This window comes from Garra rufa, chromosome 15, assembly GCF_049309525.1.
Source record: "Garra rufa chromosome 15, GarRuf1.0, whole genome shotgun sequence".
Lineage (NCBI taxonomy): Eukaryota > Metazoa > Chordata > Actinopteri > Cypriniformes > Cyprinidae > Garra > Garra rufa.
This window is the reverse complement of record NC_133375.1, coordinates 45,544,107-45,562,907: the sequence shown is the minus strand read 5'-3', so window position 1 is coordinate 45,562,907 and position 18,801 is coordinate 45,544,107. Positions and strand designations below refer to the sequence as shown.

Genomic DNA, 18,801 nt, shown 5'->3' with positions numbered 1-18,801 from the left:
TTGGTATTACAAGTTTTCTAAAATGTTAGGTTTAAATATGCAAATGAGCATTATTTAATGAAATATGCGCTAATTTGCATACATTTCTAGTACAAAAATCTAAACACTGGATGAAGTCCGTTTCAAAATTCTTGTTAAATTTTTTTTTGACATATTAGAGTCAAATGTTTTTACAGAAGGAATTTTGGGTCTCATTTTGTCACTCCATAATTCAGAAAATACTTCTGAAAACAAATATTTTTTTTTTTACAGATTTTTGGAGAATAAGATGTTGTATAAAATCAAGCAAATTATATATGAACCAATCTCTCTGTAAAATCCTTCAGGATATAGACAGGAACACAAATGTAAAGTGTGGTGTGTGTAAGTGCTGCTGAAGTGGAGATTTATGGCTCAGTGTAGGAGAAAATACTGGTTTTGTAATTGAAATCTATTGACACAAATAGATAAAGTGCTATAAAAGTAAAACTTAACAGTGTCTTTTTAATGTTTTCTTTCCACTAGTCTGAAAAAACACAAGCCCAGAATCTCAAATTTGACAGGTGCATGAAAAAACTGCAGTCTCTTCCCTTAATATCCTATTGATTTTAGGCATAAAAGAAAATGGATGTTTTTTTCCAGAGCTGTGATGATGGTCGTAGTGAAAAACACACGGACGAAGGCTCAAGTGCAACAGAGGTTTATTGTCAATTATGCTCTAAGGACATCAACAAGCTTTATGCTATCGTAATATGAATATCAAATTTCACTGCAATAAAGTGCAAGTCCTTTCGACTGTACATTTGTTTCATTTACTAGTGTATTGTGCCTGTAAAAGAATCAAAAGCCCTTGAGTTCAAACCGCACAAATGCCGCTAAAGCTGAACTTAAACTACACAGAGCTGAAGATTCCAGAGACAAATATCATCATCATCATCATGAATTCAAGCAGAGCTGCACTAGTTTGTACATCTGATGGTCAACCGTGAGCACATGCCGTGCAATAACAATAACAATCAGGAGGTTTGGTTTTTACAGCTCGTCCGGGATCAAAGATTAAACATTCAATAGAGCCACATTTCCTCCAACGGCTCACGATCAGATTAGCAGACGCTGAGGAAAAGATGACTGTAAAGTAACAAAAAAACAAAAACAAAAACAGGCATTCGCATGAACACGTGGCACAATCCAGTAACACAGAACAGTCCCGATATTACAGCCTGTGCATAGGAAGAATAAAAGCACTTATGGTATCTGCAAACATCAAGCAGGTCGTAACGTTCGCTGACGCCGGAGGAGAGCGATGACGGCATTCCGGTCCGCTCCGGAGAACCCGACCCAACCGACACCGGCGGCTCGGAGCGTCTCGGCGTAGCGAGAGCAAAGGAGATACGAACCGGAGAACGGACGCGACGGGGATGAAGACGGCGGACTCACTATCTGTGCAGCAGCACGAACGCCTCCAGCCGCTCGGGGATGTTCCCGCGGTAGCTCAGGCCGTGTTTGACGATGGCGCGCGCCGCCAGACACTGCAGCGTGGTGTGGTTGATGGGCTGGATCAGGTTCTTGGCCATCTCCTTCTGGTCCAGCAGGTCGCAGGCCGTCTGCTTGAAGGAGTTGGTGCTGTCGAAGTGCGTGCCGCAGGAGATCAGCAAGTTCATGATGTCGGGGTGGTTGTTGGACGCGGCCACGTGAAGCGGGCTGTTGTCGTCCTCGTCGCGGCAGTTCACGTCAGCGCCGCACTCCAGCAGGATAGACGCCACCTGGAAGGAGATGAGGCCGATATGTAAGAGAGAATGTACATCCAGATAGTTGCCGCCATCAAAGAATAAAGCCAGACAGGCTTGTTGAATACAACTGAAGGGCTTTATTTTACAACAGCATCGATTATCACTAGAGGTCGACCGATATTGGATTTTACCGATACCGATGGTTAGGCTGGACCACACTGGCAGATACCCATTAATCGACCGCTAGTTTTTAAAATGGCTACTGAATAGAAAATATTTAGTGCTCTACTATTTAAATAAAAAGTAACCTGCTGAACCATATTTTGTAAATGAATAAAAATATTAACATTAATTATACATTGATCATTAAGTTCATAGTTCATTATTGTTAACAAAAGCAACTGTTTTTTTTTTAAAGAAATTAACCCACTCTAACAAGGAACAATATTTCTATTCTACAGCTATTATTAATCATAATGTTTCAGAAAAACTCATATTTTAAAGATTTACCATTACATCAACAGTCAAGCTACAGATCTTTAAAGCCATCTCAAATTTCAAAATTCAGGCCATTCAGGCAGGTACTAGGGGTGGCACGGTTCACAAAATCCACGGTTCGGTTCGTATTGCGGTTTTAGGGTCACGGTTTTCGGTTCTGTACGGTTCTTGTTTTTATTTTTCATTTTAATCTTTAACACTCCAGAAGTTTTCTTTGGCATATGAAATGTAGCTTGATTATCCACAATTAAGGATACATTATTAAAAAAAAGTTATATCATGATGTAATCATGCACAAACTGAACTGGACTTGACATTTTTGAGACCATCTCTGAGGAAAGCTAGGGGAGATTTGATACAGCAAGAGAGAAGACATTGATAACATGCTTTTCATTTATTTGGCAAAAACAGGACAATGTGTATCTCTACAGGAATTTGCGTGCCTTTTTTAGCACATAAAGACTGAACTGAAGAATTAACTTGCCTGTCTACCAACACACTGGCGTGATGTCTTCTCAGATGAACTGACAAATAAAGATGAAATCCAAAATGTTCCCACACACCTGACCTGGCTAAGGGGCCGTTCACATGAAGCCTCTTTTGCGCACTCAACTTTGTTATTTCAAATGTAGACGCGTGGTATGCGCGCTCGTAATGGAAGCGACGCGGTGCGGCACGCTCGTTTTTTCCAGGCGCGTACGTGCCGCATCGAGATAAAAACATCTCAACTTTTCAAAATTCCGCAAGCTCACCGCAGACCATGTGACATGAACCAACCAATCAGCTTCATCCTTTCCTTTAATAAAATTGAAAGCACAGCCAAGTTGGATGAACAGCGTATCATATCTGGCGCATCTTCCAACTCCGGGCAGCCTTACCTATCTCTCACACTTGCCATTTCTACACGTGACGTAACCTGCAGCACTCCACTTTTACTGTCTCTATGTCTACACACACCTCTTATTTCGCGCAAAAAGGACACTCACGAGGCTACATTGCGCATGCGTTGAACCGTTGAACCGTGCGGTGCACACACGCACCGAACCGAGACGAGCGAACCGAACGGTTCGGTTGTTTTTCATGTACCGTGCCACCCCTAGCAGGTACTGTTCAGTTTTTGGTAGCAAGAAAATTTATTTAACTAGCCCAAATAAAAAAGACATTAAAAAAAAATAAATAATAATAATAATTAGAAAATCAGATAGTCTAAATATAAATCAAAAATGTTTTCATGAAATTTTATTTCACTATTTACAGTGTATCTGCAGAATTTTTAAATATCAATTTAAGGCAATTTATGACCCTTTCTTAAGAGCTGCACAAGTAAAATACTGTATAATGAGGACCTTCTCAGGGCTCTAGCAATGGACCCAACCCAGAAAACTATCGGCATGGATTTTTTATCGATAACCGATAATTCCGCCAATCAAATATTGGTACCGATTAATCGGCAAAACCGATACATCGGTGACCTCTACTTATTACACAGCTACTTACCACAGAAGTCAATAATTAAACATGAAACGTCTAATTTTAGGGTTAGGGTATGTCTAAAAACTCCCATCTCATTTTCTCCCCCAACTTCAAAATCGTCCTCCATCGCTGCAGAAGAACCGACCCAGTGTTTACAAAGTGAACATGAAAAGAAGATCAAACACCCTTTAAAAAAAAAAAAAGGCAGCAATGTAAAATTTTGAAGTCGGAGGAGAAAATGAGATGGAAGTTTTCAACATACCCTAACTGTCTTGAACTGTAATACACAGAGCTAGACAAGACCAGCTTTTGTGGCTAAAAAGTAAGTAAATTATAATCTATTTTATTTTATTTTAGAAACGATTGGTTATTTTCTTAAAAAAAAAAAAAAAAAAAAATTGCCATTTTTAACCTCAAATGCTGGTCTTGTCTAGCTCTGTGATGTGTACTCTGTGTATTCCAGTTCAAGACAGTTAGGGTATGTCTAAAAACTCCCATCTTCCAACTTAAAAATTGTCTTACATCGTTTTTACATCGTTTACATCGCATTTGATCTTTTTTGCATGTTCACTTTGTAAACACTGGGTATAGAGCAGCACAATAAATCAAAATTAAACCGCGATCGCAATTAGGCAGAAGCTGCGTTTGTCATGCGTATCTTTCAGTGAAGCACGGTTCTGTGATCAGAAGTAAATCTTCATCCGAAGACCAGAGGGTGCTTTTGTGTGGAAACTCCAAACACACCCTGAAGAAGAAACCCAGGAGCCCAGGGATCGCTTCAGCTGAATAAACAGAACATTTAACTGCTTTTACCGATTTAATGTGACTAATAAACACATGACTATGAAAATATATGGTTTGTCTGAGTTCTTATTATTATAATTTTTATATAAAAAAGTATATTTATAATGCAATGACTTTATCACTGCTCATGAAATATGTTGTGTGCCTTATTCTGTGTAAGAAGCCACATCATTTCCCAGAAGGATTTATTTCAAACCCTCAACTGACGTTATGAAACGAGAGTTGAGTAAAAACTATATTCACATGCATTTCAGACGTAGTAGCATTTACTACAGAGCCGTAGTTCACTGAAAAGCTATGCAAGCAGCTGTCATTATCACAGAACGATTTCTTTCAATTTATTGTGTGATTAAATCTAATAATAATGAACTAATGATAATGGACGCGATATACTGTAGCTTGTCAGTGAACTACGTCTCTGTGCAGTAAATGCTGCTACATCTGAAAGCAGGTGTTAGAGATTTACTACTGATTACACAACCAGCTTTACTGACAAAATGCGCATGACAAACGCCTTTGATTAACTGTGTAACCATTAAATGGGTCAGTTCTCCTCAGTGTTGGGGAGGTAACTTTGGAAATGTAATAGATTACAGATTACAAATTATTTAAAATGTAATAAGTAGTGTACCTTTTCAATTACTTTATAAAAGTAAAGTAACTGATTACTTTTTGATTAAAGCCCTCTGTTTACTGTTAGAATTTCAAAATCTTTCATCACTTCATCAGATGTTTCGTCCTGCTCTGAAAACATAGCTGACTGAGTGTACATCAGTTTCATATAAAGGTATTCGAAAATGCAAATGCATTTAACCGCACTTGTTTTCCTCAAAAAAACTATTTCTTTGCAGCTGAAGAAAGAAAGACATGAACATCTTGGCTGGCATGGGGGTGAGTACATTACCTGCACATTTTTGTTCTGGAATTGAACGTCTTTAACAGGCATTGAACAGTATATTGAGAGAAAGTGCGCTAAAGCACGATACTAAGATATTTTTTCAAAAACAGATACTGGAGGCATTGTTATCATCAAAACTGGCATATTGCACACTCCTACCTGGAAGGAGGGGAACTTGCAGACGGGGTAGCGGCCCACGCAGGTGGTGTTCCTGTCGACGGCCAGGTGCAGCGGACTGAAGCCGTTCTTGCCGCAGGGCTGCAGCTTGAGGAACTTGTAGATGGTCTCCTTCTTGAAGTGGTCCTGCTCCAGCGTGCACGGCACCTTCTCCAGCAGACAGATCAGGTGCAGGATGATGGACAGCACCTTGCTGAGCTGGGCCGGATCGGGGCCGGGCCGCGGCTGCTTGACGGCGCGCTCGATCTCCAGCACGCTCTTGCTGAGGATCTCCATCAGCTCCTGGAAGGACACGGAGGTGCCCAGCAGGCCTTTGGCGCGGTCCTGCAGCATGAAGGAGAAGAGTTCGGCGAAGGACAGCAGGCTGCTGGCGGTCATGGGGCTGAGCGCGTCCAGGTTGCTCTGCTGCATGTCCAGCGCGTACTTCCACAGCTTGATGCAGCGCTCGAAGTTGCCCGAGTCGGCGTAGACGGCCCCTCGGTAGCGGATGTAGTAGGACGTGTCGGGGTGCGACGGGCCCAGGATGCGTTCTCGGATCAGCAGCGCCTGCATGCGCATGTCGTCGGGGTCCGCGATCAGGCTGTCCAGCTCCTCGAAGGTGTTCACCTCTTTGGTGTAGTCGTACGCCATCACCAGCTGCTTGGGCTCTTGTTTCAGGAGCACGTGGTTCGGGTCTCCGTGCCGCAAGTCCATGGCTCTCTTCCAGTACTTCAAGGCTCCCAGCAGGTCTCTCTTTTTATCCACAAACGTGGCCCCCAGCAGCTCCAGCGCGTTGATCCGCTCCGTCCGGCCCGTCTGAGGGTGCTGCGTGAGGAAGTCCACGATGTTGGTGTGTCCCGTCACGCTGGCGGAGAGCAGCGGCGTCATGCCGTAACCGTCCTTCTCCATGGTGGCGCCGTACTTCAGGAGCATCTTCATGATCTCCAAGCTGCCGGATTCGGCGCAGTCGTGTAAAGCCGTGTTACCTTTAAGACAAAGAGCACACGGAGAGGAAGTCGTCAGAGATGCATTAATGAATTTATATGTGAGCCTGGAGCACAAAAAAAATATTTGTGGCAATAGCACAAATTACAGATTTTTCTTTTATGCCAAAAATCATTAGGATATTAAGTGAAGAAATTTAGTACATTTCCTACTGTAAATATATTACAACTTAATTCTTGATTAGTAATATGCATTGCTAAGAAGTTCATTTGGACAACTTTGAAGGCAATTTTCTCAGTATTTTGTTTTTTTTTGCACAGTCAGATTGCAGATTTTCAAACAGTTGCATCTCAGCCTATCCTAATAATATTAGAGGTCGACCGATATTGGATTTTACCGTTACTGATAGCTAGGTTGGACAACACTGGTGATGCTGATTAATCGACCGACAGTTTTCAAATAGGAAACTGATTGGAAACTGGAATAGTGGTCTACTATTTAAAATAAGGGAATGAACCATACTTTGTAAGAAAATGTATTATTATTAATTATATATTGCGCATTATAGTTAGTTCTTTGCTTATTAATGCAAACATAAGCAACTTAAACATTTATAAATATCAGTAAATGTTGAAATTAACACATTAACCAGGAAAAATACATCTATTCTGCAGATTTTATCAATCTTAGTTAAGATCATGAATCTCAGGTCAAAATGGCTATTTTCAGCTGAGATTCAGAGTCAAGTTACAGGGGGATAAACATGACTTCAGAAAGATGTCAACATCATAATGTTATTGGTACACAGAGATTGGTCGCTCTATTAGTGAAATCTGTTGACTTTAGCCATCTGTGTATTATGTGCCAATGGTGACCATTCAAATGTAGGAAAACAGCACTTTTCAATTTTTAACTCCAAAGTATGCAAAGTTATCTTAATGCCATTTTAGATACAGGATCTCAACAAACTTTCCTTTTGGCATCTTCATTTTTCAGGACCTCTATAGTTCAGTTCCAGAGATATTGGAATTTCAATATGGCTCCAGGGGCAAATCATTAAATTGTATACTTTTTTAACAGTTAAAAACCAAATGTGAGTCAATTTGCAAAAATATTATGCTTCTTTTAATTTTAAAAAGGAATGTTAGTGCAACAAATGGACTCTTATTGTAAAGTGTTACAACTTCATATAAACATTCAAGGTAAAGATCTAAAGAGCTTTAAACGTCTACAAAAAAGCCATAGTATTGAAATTCCATCATATTTGTATCATATTCTTCTATTCTAGAACACTTGATGAACATCTAATCAAAATAACAAAATGTTTTAGTCACAAACCAAACAAAAGCCCAGCGCTGCGTCCAGGATATCTCGTTTCGAAACGGCGGTCTAAAACTTTAATCACCAAGAGGCGTTTACTTCAAAAATGACCAAAAGGCGACACAGTTGAGTTTGACGTTTGGTGTTTGAAACAAGAAAGAGAAAGCGCAATCTATATTATAGCTCTCTAAATGAAACATAGACTTAATCAGAGCCACAGAAAGAAAAGTTCCGCTAATCAACTATCGGCGCCGATTAATCTGCAAAACCGATACATCGGTTGACCTCTAAATAATATATATCCTAACTAGTGATATATAAATCTTATGGCTGGTTTTGTGGTCCAGGGTCACATATGTGCAGTACTAGCGGAACCAAATAAACTCGTTCAGAATCTGAAACACTCATTGTTTTCACAATTCTGTTTGCTGATGCAAAAAATGACAAGCTTCACAAGAGCTATTGTCTTCTGAGGAGCTGAATCACATCTCACAACATCAAATCAACACTTCACTGACTAAAGCTGAATAACAATAAGCTGCCTTCTGGGGAAATGATTATTAGAGCTGAACTTGCTTCAAAATCTATGAAATCCACACTGTTATTAATCTGAACTGAAGCAACACTGACCTACCCTGATCTGGATGACAATCATTCTGCACATGGGACTGAACGACGTAGGATTAGATTAAGATTTTACTAATAGAGCGACCAATCTCTGTGCAAAAATAACATTATAATGCTGCCATCTTTCTGAGGTCATTTTTACTCTCCTGTAATTTAGCTCTGAATCTCAAGAGAAAATCGCCATTTTGACCCCCCTCTACAAAACAGTGGATTACTCAGTAAATATTCATCCATGATATTTTAAATTTTATCTTTCGTCACTATACATGTTCTTCTTTCTTTAGAAAAAAATATTAGCAAAATCAAAAATTTGGGTAGACACAGAATGACCCAGAGCTGCTTTATACCACAATCTTATGTCGCAATCTGTCTGTCAACGCCAACATTTATGAATTTCCCAACTGAATGTGATGGATTACACTAGCTGTTTCTTTCCAAAGTTGTGCAAAATTGGAATATCACATAAAACATCTAGTCAGATGAAGAGAACAGAACATAACTTCCTGATTTTTTTATTTTTTTTTTTACTATAACTTCCTAAAAAAATTTATTAAAAGTGAAATAACTGAGTGCATTTCGTTTTTAAGCAGAGGAGACTTTTTAAAACAATAGAAAATATTACAGATCCAAATTTGAACACAACGTGTGAATGTTATGATAAATGTAGTAATGGAGCTGTTGGAATGATTGTTATTATTATTTTAGTCTTACGTTTTTATTTTATTTGACAGAACAACAGTAAAATGCCAACACTAACATTTCTGAATGTTGTCTTTTATTTAGTGGTAAACCCGCAAGAAGAGCTCAGTCCTAGTGTTTGCTGGCAGCAGCAGATTTGTGAATGATTGTCATCTTTGGTCTTTGAACCCTGGCTAAGGAGCTGCTGTCAGAATAAACACAATTGGTGTCTGGTGTATTAGACAACAGAACGTTCTGGAGTTGATTGACTAATGGATGATTTCAGTCATCATACAGTAACCTTTCTCTCCTCATGAAGACATGCGACGCGCTTCTAAACAGTCTCTCGCTGTCACTGCTTGGAATGATGTTTGTGTCTTTCTCAGACAGTTTTAATACTTCCACACTGACCACATGTTTGCTGCATTAGTGCACGCCTCTATTTGATCACGTCACGGCATTGTTCGCAATCATTTATTCAGATGAAACATAAGGAGCTTTATTTGCTATTTCAGTCGAATAATTTCAGTGGCTGAACATTTGGTGCATCCCTAGTTTTTAATGTGTATTTTTACAGGATTAGTTCACTTCCAGAACAAAAATTTACAGATAATTTACTCACTTTTGTCATCCAAGATGTTCATGTCTTTCTTTCTTCAATCGCAAAGAAATTATGTTTTTTGAGGAAAACATACCGAGATCTCCCTCTATATAGTGTACCTTTTTTTTTTAGAAAATAACGTATTGTTAGATATAGATAGATGGGTGCGATTTGTGAAAAACCAGAAAGGGGGGATGCTTTTGAAAACTTTTTTTCTCTCTCCATAGGCAGAGGTTGACCAAACTAGTGTAATCTGTTAACAACGCGCATTATATACCCGTCTTTTTAGGTAATAACCAGATAATGAGTGTCAAGTCACGAAATGTTTTTAATACGACGGAAGCTGTATTATGTGATCACAATTTAATAAAAACATCGTAAGTTAGGCCTTTTAACAGCAATGATTTAATTTCAAACAACTAATTCATTTTATAGAGAAGGTGAGCAAAGTATCAACGGAGCTTTTTGGAAACTCTGAATCAGTAAACCACTGTGTCGCAAAAAGATTCACTGTTTCGAAGCGCTCCAAACGGTTCGCGAATCATTCGATTCAGAACGTTCAACTTCAAAGCGAATATGGCGAATAATTTGATTTAGATCTGGACGTAAAAGCTGCTTCGCGGGACGTTTTATCCCCACCGTGTGTAAAAATAATTCAGCAGAGGCAGGGATGCATAGATCCCCCCCAGCAAACCGCACCCTGGATGAATTAATCAACATATAGCTGTGCAGCAAATCAAAACGTTTACGATGTGCGTGTCTGTGAATATACAGCGCAAAAAAGACTGCTATATATTGTAATTCTACATTCTGTGTGTCTCTGTATGAATGAGCAGTGCTGTTTCGCCTAGTAGATCTAGTACACACTCAAGTATGCATGATGCTCATGGTTTTTAAAGCGTCTGCTGTCTCACTCACTCCGTGAAGACGTGAACATATCCAGAGCTACTCTCAGAGAACACTTAATGATCATTTTATAATTTTATTTAAAAGAATAATCATCAAATACACTAACTGAAACTCATAGGTGTTTAGTACAACCTGTCAAAAAAAAAGTTTGGTTTAGCCTGAAGAAATAATGACTGACATATATTACTATTATGTATAGCTTTTTTGTCCGTGTTTTAATTTAGTAATCCTCTCGTGTAGAGAAATAAAAGTTGTTACATTTCATCTGATCGCATTTTCAATAATATATTTTGTATTGAATTATAAAATCCAGACCAATTATATCAGACAACCCATCCAAGTTATAGCCACATTTCAGTTCCTTTTACATCCATGTTGTTGGTTCATTATGTGGTTATATGTAGTAACGTGCACATTTTTTACATGCTAATCATGTTTATAATTCTGTTCATTCTTTAGGGTCAAACTACCATTGCAAAGACGCTTCCTGATCCAGCTCAACAAACTGTCACACAGTCACTTGCAAAAGGAATCAAGTTAGATCCTACATCCAAACAGGCGAAAGAACTGAATCATGCTGTAGCTTATTTCATTGCTAAAGACATGATGCCCTTTAGAGTAGTGGAAAAACCTGGCTTTCTCCACCTGAAGGAGGAGGCAGTCCCAATGAACAAGGTTCCATCAAAAACATACTTCTCCACCAATGAAATCCCTCGCATGTACAAAGAGGTAAGGGCCAGTGTTGAAGAACAGCTGAAGGAAGCGGTGTGGATTTCAGCCATCACAGACCTGTGGAGCAGCAGTAGTGGAGGTGGGGAGACATTCATAAGTTTCACAGTCCACTTCCTCTCCTCAGATTGGCAGCTTAAGTGCCACTGTTTGGAGACTCATTTTTTTCCTGAAGACCACACCTCAGGAAACATCTCAGAGATGTTTGAAAATATGCTCCAGGAACGGACGATTTCAAAAGAAAGTCTGTGTGGAATTACCACAGACAATGCAACAAATATGAAGAAGGCCTTTGCAGAGTTCCCTTGTGTTTGGCTCGCTTGTTTTGGTCACAATTTAAACCTGGCCATTAGCAAAGCCTTGAAGATCCAAAGGGTTGAATCGGCTCTGCCCTCCAAAGGCAAAGTGCAGTAACTACGCCAACACTGAAACTGAGAAAAATGCCTTTAACATTAAACACCAGCTAGACAAACATGTTGAAACCCTAACGGGACACAATTTAACCAGGGGACTTTTCCACAAGACAAAACAGTTGTCACACAAAGTCCGTTTTAAGCCTTAACTCAATTTTGATGAAATGTGTAGTTACTGTGCTTTGCCTTTGGAGGGCAGTGCTGTCAGGGCATGTAGACACTTGATTCAAGGATTTTCTCGGAGTTGGAAAAGGAAGAGAGAATTAAAAAAAAAAAAAAAAAAAAATGCTCCCTGAGCATGCCCTCATCCATGACGTGGTAACAAGGTGGGGATCAACTTATGAGATGATCTCCAGGTTCCTAGAGCAACAGCAGGCTGTCTGTGACAGGAGTACATGGCATTTCATGCCAAAAGATGATGACATTGCCACTCTTGAGAATGTCAATCAGCTCCTTCGACCACTCTATGACCTCACTGACCTCAGTGTGACCCCTGGCATCGGAGAAACGGGTCACACTGTCCTCACTCACACCGGTGTTGGAGCACATTGGCAGCGAAATCCTCTCTGAGCAAGCTGAAGACAATCCACTCATCAGACAGATGAAGCAAGTAATGAGAGAAGACTTGCAAGGGAGATACACAGAGCAGGTGGAACGAGTGCTACAAATCTCCAGCTTTGTGGATGCCCGATTTAAGGGAAGCTTCTGTAAAAACCTGGATGACACAGTTGAGGCATGTGTAGAAGAAGCTGTGAATCTTGCAACAGCAGTTCCTTTGGATAGAGAACATCCTCAAGCACAAAGAGGAGAACATTGGGCAGAACTGGGAATAGGGTTGGGAATCCAAAATCGATTCTGATTCTGGAATCGGATACTTAAGATAAAGAATCGGATACTTGTTTTAAAATTAAAATTTCGATTCCTCGTTTCGATCCCTGGGTGCATTTTTTCATCTAGTGATCTGCCAGGATCTTACGTGGTAATGTAAACTTCAATCTACAAGATGGATCACGGGAAGCATTTAAAAGTGTGGCTACGCTTTGTAAAAACCGAAGACAAAGCTACCGCTGCACACAAACTTCCTCTTAGAGATCTTCAAGGGAGGGATTTTAGTCCCGCACCCGCCCGCTCCTGAAGGAATATATGTTATTTCGTCCCGCAAAAGCCCACATAAAAGTAACTTATACCCCCGCAGGAAGACAGGCATCTACTTCATCTCTTGGCTGCATGAAACAAACCCTCCCGCTAATGTAAAGGCAAAGATGATCAGAATAATAGTAACGAACTCGCGAGCGCCTAATGTATTCATTCTTGTATATCGGAGACGTACATTAGGCACACATAAGTCCGCTGTTGATTCACAAACTATTCATGATTTTGGGGCTCTGGTCCATAGTATTTTTGCGTGAAATTTCAAAACATTTGCATAGTTTTCAAAATGAATGTCCTTTGAGTGTTTTCTAATGAATGCTCACCCATAGAGGTGGATCTTGTGAGGGTCAGTGGTGTTTATGCACATATGAGCACCAGCATAAACAGATTTAGAATGTATTTACTGTATTTTTCATTTATATGTTTATTTTATAATAAATACAAACAGGAGATATTCAGTCACTTAAGAAAGAGTACTCTGTAGTTGTGAAGAATGTCTGAATTAAATTATTTAGGAGCTTTAAATCTGTATATGTATATACATGTTAAAAAGTTAGAGCAGAGGGTTTTCTTTTAAATTCAAAAGTATAGCTTTAATTTAAAGTTTGTTTGATTTTTTTATACCATGCAGGAGAAAAATGAAAAGGCAAAACAAATGTTTTGGTTAATAAAAAAGGTTCAAAAATAAACACCTTTAGAGGAAATGTCAGGCATAGGGGGGCCTTGCGAAATTTACCTGAAAAGAAGGGGGGCCCTGTTATAAAGAAGGTTGAGAACCCCTGTAATAAAATAATATGTTGCAAGCAAGCACTGAAAATAAACATGTGTGATATATTAATGTTTGACTTTTGTGGTGTTTTTTTATTTATTTATTTATTTATTTTTACTAAACTGGAATCGAAACTGGGAATCGAAAAGAATCGGAATCGATAAAATTCAAAAGATACCCAACCCTAACCGGGAAACAGCAGTACTACCACCACTAAAAAGAAAGAAAACAGTCTATATGGTTTGCTACAGCGAATCACTTCATCTAGGCAGAACAAGGCAACCTCAGGACATGAGAATGTCAGTGATAAGGTGCTGTCTGAAATGACAATGTACAAGTCTCTTCCAACCATCAGCGCGGACACTGACCCACTTGCATGGTGGAAATGCATGCTAACGAAATGCTTCTTCCTGCAAATGTGGCCAGAAAATATCTTTGTGTCCCTGCCACGAGTGTACCTTCGAAGAGGATGTTTACTACAAGTGGACACATTCTCTCACCTCAGCGGACAAGATTGAGCCCTGAAAATCTCAACATGCTTACATTTCTTCATCATTACCTGACCTGAAAAAAGCAAAGAAATGCATGCTGTAGTGTTGTCAAAAGTCCCGGTACTTCGGTACCAAGTCGGTACTAAAAAAATGTAAATGTTACGGTTCCAGGTTTTCTTTAGTACCGGTGGTACTGACTATCCGAATATGAACGCAGTTTGGATTAAACAAAAGTACAGTCAAATAAAACCCGTTTGATCTCCAGTTTAGTTTTGTCATACTTTACAATAAGATCAAATTCATGCATTATCTAACAAACTTAAGTGAACAATATATTTTTACAACATTAATTCAAAATGTTATTCAATACAAACACATGATCACTCATGTTTGTTCATGTTTAACAGTTTAACATGATTTTATGCATTAGTAAATGTTGAAATGAGCCTAACCTTAAGAAGAATAATTGCCATATAACTACTGTTTTTTTGTAAGGTCATGTTGTCTAACACATGAAATCGTATTGTAAAGAGTTTTCAATACTGCAGTTTCTATCTGTGATAGACGGTTAACTTAATCTTATCTAAATTTATTATAAAAGCTTTCGGTTTGTTATTTACTGAAAATTAATATATTTTTATCTGGTGTCAATGATCTAATGTTGCATCTGGTCAGACTTAGCCCACTGCTTTACTTAAATGTGTTATATTTTCTTTTTACAGCTGCAGATTGAGGAAGATCATGAAACACCCAGCAAACTCCAAAACAGACAACAGTAAAGATGTTTTTAGAAGCAGCAGAAACAAACTTTTGGATGAAGCTTGTGTACATTTTTTGAATGCCTGTAATTTATTTAGTTGTTATTTAATTATTAAAATGTTTACAATCCTTGAAATACTTTTATTACTTGGAAAACCCTGAACCTAAATTTAGATAAGTATAACGAATGACATTGGTTTTTGCACATTTTATTTTTCTTTAACTTTATTAATAAAAAATTGTGTGTTGTTCAATTAATGTTATTGTGTTTTACTTTGGTACCGAAATTGGTACGGAGAACCGTGGATTTTCACTGGTATTGGTACCGAATACTGAAATGTTGGTACCGTGACACACTAGCATGCTGCTATGATAATCTCAGGAAAATATTACCAAACATGACCCTGCACATATTGCTCTCCTATGTATGCTGTTAAAGAGGAAGGACAGTTTGGTTTATTATTGTCTAATATAAAGAGAAATAACTTATTCATTATTTTGTTCAAATGGGAGATGCGCAGCTTAATTTTTAGTTTTTACCCCCAAAAGGTAGACTTGTACTTCCATAAGTTTTTTTTTTTTATTCAACCAAAAACCGTATCTCTTTTTATTCATTAAAGGTCCCATATCGTCAAAATCAAAATTTCCTGGCTTTTTTCATGATAACTAAGGTCTAGGGGCTATGTTACTACCATATGAGTTTCAACACAGTCAATCCACAGTAAACTGCACACAGCCTGCTTAAAGTAGCTGTTCATTTTCACGAGCCGCTGTGACTTCCGTAACGATGTGACGTCCGATCGACTCAAGTCACCGCCTTCAGTCACCAACCACCGTCCCACCCTCCTTTTGTCAAACCCCCAGACAACAACGCATCCATTCCATTGAGCAACAACAACAGGAAAACAAGTGGAGAAAACCCTGTTCAGTCGATAGATGTCAAGCTACGATCATTACACAGGCTTCAGAACAACGTTAATATAAGAGACCAGCGGCACGTCAACTTCAGCCTCTTTCACACAGCGATTCCGGTAAATACACGGATAATGTGTCCCATGATTTGTTCCGGAATAGTTTAATTTGGTTCATTCACAGTTGTTTTCCGGAATCTGTGCGTGCTTTACACACAACCCATAAAGACATGTGACGTTTGGATGTGAGATGTAATGCGACGCGTACGATTCACTAAACTGAAACTAACCTGAACAAACTGTGCTTCAGCGCTGATAGTGAGGAGCTGGCTCTGCCTGATGATCGCTGCTTCATTCCACTTTGCACGTAACGTTATTTTTCGTTGTGAAGAGTCGCTTGATAACGTGCATCATTACTACAACACTGCCTTTAGGTTCTGGCTTTGGTTCACACAGTTCCCGTAATTTTCCAGAATCAGCGCGCATTGTGAAAGGGGCTTTACTAAAGCAACAGTTATGTAGCTTACTGCATTCGGTGTTTGAAAAAGAAAAAACATTAATGATCATTCTAAAATATCCTGTTGAGTATCAGCTCTCTCTATTGCTCTGAGCTCGCTTACGCTTACAGCATACATGACCGTAGTTACCTGTGATTGGCCTGGTTGTGCGTCACTCAGAAAACAACAGGCCAATCAGAAGAGAGGCTCATGAATATTAATTAGATGGGCCAAAATCGACCTGTTTTTGACAGAGCTCCTAAAAATGGAGCTGTAAAAATATATTGAGATGGATTTTGGCACTTAGGGCTGGGCGATTAATCGAAAAGTAATCGAAATCGACATTCAGAACCTATAATCGATCAAATTTTTCCAGGTCGATTATTTCGATTACTTTCCCTTTAATAACAGGGAGGCGCCGGAGTTCACACTGGGGGCGCGGGAGCTGATATGAGAGACCTGCGCGTGAGAGATTTTTCAGTCTGCACGGAAATATGTTATCTCGTCCCTCTCCCGCCTGCAAAAGCCTGCATTGAAGTTACCTATACAGATTTTTTGAGTACATCGATCTTATTCTTAACAGAAAAGCAAGCATGGGCTGCTGCGTGCATGCATGACAGAATGCGAGCAAACAACACTCCCTGCCTATCTCAGTTCATCGCGATCTCATACAACTCTTATAACACAATGAATATATGCACAATGAATATTTAACAGTGTCTACACTTCGTGTGTTTCAATGAGTGGATTCGTGCGCACGCAATATTAAGCAGTGCACAAGAACTTTTGAGCGGTGAGTGGATTCTAACTTAAGCCTTGCATTCCAGAAACTTCCTATTCTTACACCTGTTAATCATTTTTAAGTTATATTAGTTGTTCGTGTTGCTTTTGTGTAATAGATGAATGACAATTTTTATGTTTTTAGATATTTTATGTTTATATATTTCTATTTTCCGGTAGTCCCTCCGATCATTTTATTCTCCCGCTTCCTGCACACACACTAGTTTCTGCCCACTCGCGCATCAAGTTTTGTCCCACGCCGCACTCACTAATAATTTCATATAAAAATGTTTTTAAATCATATGCTTACAATGGCAATATAAGGCAATTTAAAAAAAAAAAAAAAATTAAACAAGTGTAATTGACAGTATTCTGACGATCCGGCGTTTCAATCTACAAATCACCAATGTTTACCATGGTTTTACTGTAGTAATACTGACAGTAACCATGGCACAGCAGAAAAGTACTGCTTATTTTCATTGAAACATTGAAAATAATTTATTTTGTTTCCAAAAGTGCAAGTTATTTATTTTCACTAATTTAAGAAAAATGTGACTGTTCGTTTTAAGCAATGTGTGCTTTAATTTCAGTTGTTCAACACTGATGTTCAATAAATAATCATAGATAGTAGATGGTGTGTGTTTCCTTCAATTATTTTAAAATCAAGTAATGCACCCTTCATTCAAAAATCTCTCACTTGTAATATGTGAGCATATTTACTGTACAAAACTTATCAGTGAACTATGAGGGCAAAAAAATAAATATTATATAAATATAATTAAATACAATTTTATTAATAAATAAAATAATCGTTCATTAATCGTAATCGAGTTAAAATGTTCAATTAATCGAGATTTTGATTTTAGGCCAAATCGCCCAGCCCTATTGGCACTTATACCGCAAATATATATTCTTAAGGACATCAACAAATAAAATAAACCTCCAGAAATGTGTACGATATGGGACCTTTAAGGGTCATTGTAGCTGATGATTATAATAATAATGCTAGTTTAATACCGCATACCACGAAACCGTGATATTTTCTGAGACGATTATTATAACGTGAAAATCTCATACCGTTACAACCATAGAAGTCCACTATATGGAGAACATTCCTGAAATGTTTTCCTCAAGAAACATAATTTCTTTACGACTGACAAAAGGAAGACGTGAACATCTTGGATGACAAGAGGTAAGTAAATCATCTGTAAAAGTTTGTCCTGGAAGTGAACGACTCCTTTAACTACATGAGCATCTCTAGTCTGAACACTGAGATCTGCAGGTCTCACCTTTCACACTTTTGCGGTTGACGTCGGCTCCTTTCTCCAGCAGGTACTGTGCGATCTCCCTGTGGCCTTTATAACAGGAGATCATGAGGCAGGTGTGTCCGTGCCTGTTGGCCACTTCCAGATCCGCTTTGTGCTCCACCAGGTATTTGACAATATCCAAATGTCCGTCGAAGCAAGCGGCTCTGAGCGGTGTAGAGTTTGTGAGAGTCGTGTTGTTCACAGAGGCCCCGTGTCCCAGCAAAGACTGCACCACTTTCAGATGTCCTGCCGCAGACGCGGCCCACAGCGGCGGCGCTCCCTCGATGATCTCCCCGTCGAAGTTGACCGATCCGCCGACCTCCACGGGCGCGCAGCAGCACTCGATCAGGTACTCCACCAGCTCCAGGTGTCCGT

General features: G+C 39.1%; 1 protein-coding gene across 1 annotated transcript; it reads right to left on the bottom strand.

Moving 5' to 3' along the window:
• Positions 1-663: 663 nt before the first annotated feature.
• On the bottom strand, positions 664-18,799 carry fem1c (fem-1 homolog c; the record flags this gene model as incomplete). The annotated part of the gene is made up of 3 exons (XM_073819911.1): positions 664-1,742; positions 5,542-6,524; positions 18,409-18,799. Coding segments are annotated over 3 exons (1,701 nt in total), but the record flags the coding sequence as incomplete, so codon positions are not given.
• Between the last annotated feature and the right edge of the window lie 2 nt (positions 18,800-18,801).